Genomic DNA, 5,403 nt, shown 5'->3' with positions numbered 1-5,403 from the left:
CAAGCTCACCCGCCCCGGCCTCCATAGCTGCAGTCAGGGGAGCTGAGGGGCCCTGCTCCCCCTGGGGAGAGGGTCAGCAGTCACCAGGCAGCCAACTGCCTCGTAGTCCATGTTCTCTGGTCACCTGTGGAGGGGCTGGGGAAGAGACAAGGGATGGGAATGAAATTAAACAGTGTTTATTTTCGTTTCCCGTTGCAGTACCTTGGGCCTCAGAAAACAGCTTGGAGGGCCACACAGCGGCCCACGGGCCGTATGTTGGACAAGGCTGATTTAAGGTAACTGCTATGAAATTAGCAGAAGTTATTTTAAGGGATGCAGCAAAGTTACCAGTTAGTATACAGGACCAAAACTTGGACCATGGACAGAGATGCATCTCAAAAACTCTGAATCCAGGATGACTAAAGAACAGGAATTCCTGCATGCCCCTGGAGGTTTCTGAAAACTGCCCGGTACATAGGATAGCACTCACTGGCCGTCTACCCATTTCCCCCACATGTGTATGAGTGTGTATACAAGTTGTTGGGGGCTTTAAAGGAAGTAAGCACTTTAAAACATGTTCATTTTTAGTGGGTCATTTTTAAAGTACTACTTGAAATCATTCACATTTGTACACTCACCACTTAAAGCACTTAAAGGCACTTGGAGTGCTTCTAACAGCACATGTCCAGGGCTTTAGGGCGCCTTTACTATCTCTGGCTCTACCACGGCTGTGCTACATAATGTCAGCAAGTAATTTCATTGCTCTGTTTCAATTTTCCATTTGTAAGTAACAATATTGACTTTTTTATAACATGCTCTAAGCCCTGCCCACAAAATTACACAACTACTATTGAGTTTAGTGATGGATAGTCTATAGGAGTATTAATACATCAGTGCATCACCCTCCTTGCCTGCTCCAATCTCAAAATATGCTCTTTAGCTATTCACCCCTTTTCACCAGGTTACAGCTCATATTGCAGAATACCATCTACTAGCTGTACTGCATTCCTTAAAGCAGGGATAGCAAAGATATGGCCTGTAAGCTGAATATGGCCCACCGAGCCATATCATCCAGCCCAGTGTTGCCTGCCACATGCAATGTGCACTGGTCCCAGCAGCACATGGAACCCATCTAAAGCAGACTTCACATGACAGAGCCGGTCTGGGATATGCATTGCATACAGCAACTATACCAGACCAGTCTGCCATGCTGGATCTGGGGCCTGTCCAGATTGGGCTCACATATCATATCACATCCACCACACAGGGCTGGTCTAGTGTGGGTGCTGCATTCAATACATGCCTCAAACCAACCCCATACACCGCATACTGCACCAGGCTGGAGGTGGCGTGCACTGCATGCAGCATGTGGGGCTGCTATGGAGCAGAGGCTGCATGTGGCACCTGGATGAGACTGGCCCTGCTCACTGAATCTAGGGCCAGTTCAGATCAGGTCCACAGACAAGCCTTGTACACCAGATCCAGCATGCAAGGCCACTCCAGTGTGGATGCTGCATGCAGCATATGCCCCAGACAGGTCCTGTGTGTGGGGCTGGGGCTAGGCCTGGTGCATGATGCACATGGCAGGTGTGGCTGGACCTGGCACATATGCTGCAAAGTGAAAACAGCTGGTCCAGGGCATGTGCTGCTCACAGCAGATGATCCCTGCATGGTAGATCCAGAATATGGGACTAGTCTCTGGCCTGATCCAGCTCACAGAGCAGACTTGAACCCCTCACCTGGCCCACAAGGCCAAATGAGCAGCACTCCTGCCTTGATGTGAATTCTGCATACTGCACTACAATTACCTTACATGATTATTTAAAGGTAAATTTTCTTTATTCCATTTCCTTTATAGTACAGAATGTAATTTCATAGATAAAAAGTATTAGTTAGAAAATATACTGGGTCACTAGGAAGTTCATGAATTTGCGTGGAGGGAAGGGGGACAGGAAGGAAAGAGCTTAGTTTTAATAAAAAAGCAAATTTAAGAAAAAAAAATTTGCTTCTAAGCAATTGTCTGGAGTATTCTGCTTATAAAAGCAAGCTAGATTACAATTCAACTACAGAGTGTGTGAATAAATCCAAGGCATTGGGAGTGAAGGGCAGAAACTATTCTACAGTATTTACATTCTTTTATTGTGTTCACCATGTTGTCCAAGGACTTAACTCTGACTTGATTTACTCCTTGATTTTATGCCCTTCTGGTAAAAAGAGAATATTATTTTATAGCTGAGCCAAATAAGTACTTAAAATTAAATGTTTTATTTTTAAGTACCTAAAAATAAATCCAGTCTTGGAGAGTCATGTAACACCTCAATTATATGGCTGACCAGAGAGATGAGGTTACCCTGAAGGAAAGTACAAGTAGAAAAGCTTTCCCAAAGAACCTTGCCTGCCTATTGAGTTAGGATCTTTCCAGGATAGGAAGAGTTCAGGAAATAAAAAAAACCATTCACTTAAAAGCAACTTGGAGCTCTGGGAATTAAGGAAAGGCACTGAATGTATTCAAGGAGCTGTCTATGCAAAGAAAAAAAGCTGATTATCTTGCATGGCAATATACAACTAAGCTCCAATTTATGTTGGTATCAGTATAGCCAGTACACAATATCCCAAGTAGAAGATCCTACTTACTTAGCATGAAGAAACCTACATATATAGGTGAATAAAATCTTCAACATTTGAGGCTCTACACTCTTTAGCATTATCTTGTGATCCAGACATTTAGTATGTAAATCCTTCTATGAGTTTTTCTAATGGTCACAGAAATAATAATGGGAGAGTGTAATTACCTATTATTTCAAAACTAATATTTTAAACAAGCAATACCATACACAAGTATGTTTAGGAGTTAGCAAAAAAAATCTTTAAACTACTGCAAAAATTTGAGTTGTTTTAATACAGTAAACTACTTAATTTGCCACTCCAAAGGGAATGCACATAATGGCAAATTATCCAATAGTGACCAATCATCAGGAGTTGAAGGTGAGGAATTGGAAAAACAGCGATTTAAACCACAGACAAAATTGATCACATTTTAATGCATGTATTTATCTTAGTTTTCAAACTTTGAGAAATTCTCAAGCTGTAATAAAAAAACCCAAAAATAATATAATCCTTTTGAAGTTTAGAGTGAAACGAGTGCACTTAAATAAAAATTATAAAGATTCTATATCACTTTAATTATGAAGTTATGACCGAGGCCCTACTAATAATTCTCCTTACTGTAGTTCCTTTGATGGGTTACTACATTAACATAATAAGAGCCAATGCAATGGCTGGAATTTCCCTTTCTGAGAAACTAAAGGAAGACCTGAGAACAGTAACTGAATTAATATATAACCGGCAATGTAGTACAATGAAGTTATCTGTTGCCCTACAAACATTTCATGCAATAGCATCCATGGTCTGAGAGGGAACTTTTGAAGTGTATGGAGTTCAAGTATTAGGCCTGGTCTCTACACATATTTTAGATCTGCATAAAATTACTTCAGTTAGGGGGGGAAAAAAAAAAACCAAAACCCTTTCTTTTCTTTTTTACTGAAATAGTACCCCAATATCCCTAGCATGGATGCAATTATACCAGTATGTCTGGCTGCTGTAACTGTATCCATATTAAGAGCGTTTATTTTCATTATACCAACATAGTTAAAATGATACAACTTGTATAGTCAGACAACCCTGGAGCTCTTTGCATTCCAAGACGGGTCCAAGAACAAGTTACTAAAGGTAAGCCAGAGTGCAAACGTGCTCAGTCAGTTCTTTCCTAATAGCCTGCAAACACTCTCTTACTCCATGGTAACTGTGAGGTAGTTTGCCTCTCAGTGAAAATGGGATAAGCTTATCCTCATTTTTAGCGTAGGGCAGGGGTTGTCAATCAGGGGTACGCGAGAGTGAGCAGGGATGGAACGCCACCACAAACCATCCTGCACTGCCGCGCAGGTACTGCCCACCCAGACATGAAGGAAGCTTGCACACAGTGGCTGCCACCGTTCCACATTCGGCCACTCTCCCTGTGTCCAGCCGCCGGGGGTATACTGATCCAAAAAGGTTGAAAACCCCTGGTGTAGAGGACTGTAGGATAAGAGCATACATGCCGATAATTTTATTGATGCACTAGAATTGTGTGCTCCTTGTAGTAATTTATAACTGAGGGCATGGATGCATGAATACAACCACTTCTTGTTCAATACACCTCCAAACTCTTAGCTCTCTTAAGATACTTGCAAACAGGCTTTTAGTCCGAGATCCAAAATATACCAGTCTGAAAAGATCATTGATTTATAGCAACAATTCTGATTACCAAGACAGATTTGATAACCATTGGCACCTATTTACACCATTGGCACCTATTTACACACTGATGCTGCCTTTACCCATGAGAACAGTTATTAACAAACTATTGGACTGGTTAAATAAACAACCCCTCTCATAAAAGAAGATTAGGTTGAATTGAATTTTTTGCCAGTACTTTGCACGTTACGCAACAACCGATTCTCCACATCAGAAGTTGGCAACCTGTGGCCCAAAGGGCAGAACTGGCCCACAGCAGCACTGGGGATCAGCAGCATGCAGCTCACTTCAGCGCGTCACCTGTTTCCACCCAACAACATGCTGCTGATCCTCCCACCACCCCATCACCTCCTATGGTGCATGCTGCTGCTCATCATCACTGCCAAATGTTCCTCCTAACTGCCACTGGGAACAGGGATTGGAGGCACATAGCAGAGGCAAATGATGGAGACAGCAGGAGACAATCTGGGCACCATGGAGGGGAGTGCTGCAGAAGGGAGCAGCATTTCCCTTCACTTCCATGGAAGTGAAGGGAAACAGCAGCCTGTGGCAAAGGCTGAGTCACAAGTGGCAGCCCACTGCTTTAAAAGTTTGACTCCTTCTCTACATGGTGAATTTAAACTAAGCTACAGCTAGATAGATTTGCAACCAATAATAGAAAAAAATCCTTACCACTTGTTGTGCAATGTTGACATTAGACTGTCCAAATGTTTTTGGCAGGAGCTGTTTCCCAAGCGTATTTACTGTAGAAGGATGAACAGCCACTAATGAAACAACCCCTAAAGCAAATAAAAACAGAAAGTTACAAGTCCATCTTATTTCTTTCTTTCAATAAATCAAGCTTCATATAATAAAAAGAACCACAGCACATAACTTTGAGAAAACCAGTTTTGAAAGAGCCATCACCCCAAAAATAAATAATGTAAGCACCAAAAACAATTTTTGTGGGTGCATATGAAAACTCCCTTCATGAGTCTAAACCACTTGTTCTCAACCTTTTGCAGACTCAAGGCATGCCTTGGAAAATGCCAGCTCTTTGTTTCTCCTAATTTTCTGACTGCAGAAAAATAGTACAGCAATTTTTCTGTTGCAAAAAAAAAAAAAAAAAAAAAAAAAAAAAAAAAAAAAAAA

The 5,403-nt window shown here is 41.7% G+C and overlaps 1 protein-coding gene across 4 annotated transcripts in view; it reads right to left on the bottom strand.

Annotated features, from left to right (window-relative positions):
* Window positions 1–5,403, bottom strand: part of TFDP1 (transcription factor Dp-1) — a 130,269-nt gene that overhangs the window by 45,919 nt on the left and 78,947 nt on the right. For all 4 annotated transcript variants that reach the window (XM_019524061.1, XM_019524063.1, XM_019524060.1 and 1 more), the window contains one exon: window positions 4,945–5,051. In XM_019524061.1, coding sequence (XP_019379606.1) covers window positions 4,945–5,051 — 107 coding nt within the window. The remainder of the gene's footprint in view (window positions 1–4,944; window positions 5,052–5,403) is intronic.

This window comes from Gavialis gangeticus, unplaced genomic scaffold (assembly GCF_001723915.1).
Source record: "Gavialis gangeticus isolate Ggan-Ray unplaced genomic scaffold, GavGan_comp1, whole genome shotgun sequence".
Taxonomy (NCBI): Eukaryota; Metazoa; Chordata; order Crocodylia; family Gavialidae; genus Gavialis; species Gavialis gangeticus.
The sequence above is the reverse complement of the archived record's forward strand: the minus strand, read 5'-3'. Positions and strand labels throughout refer to the sequence as shown.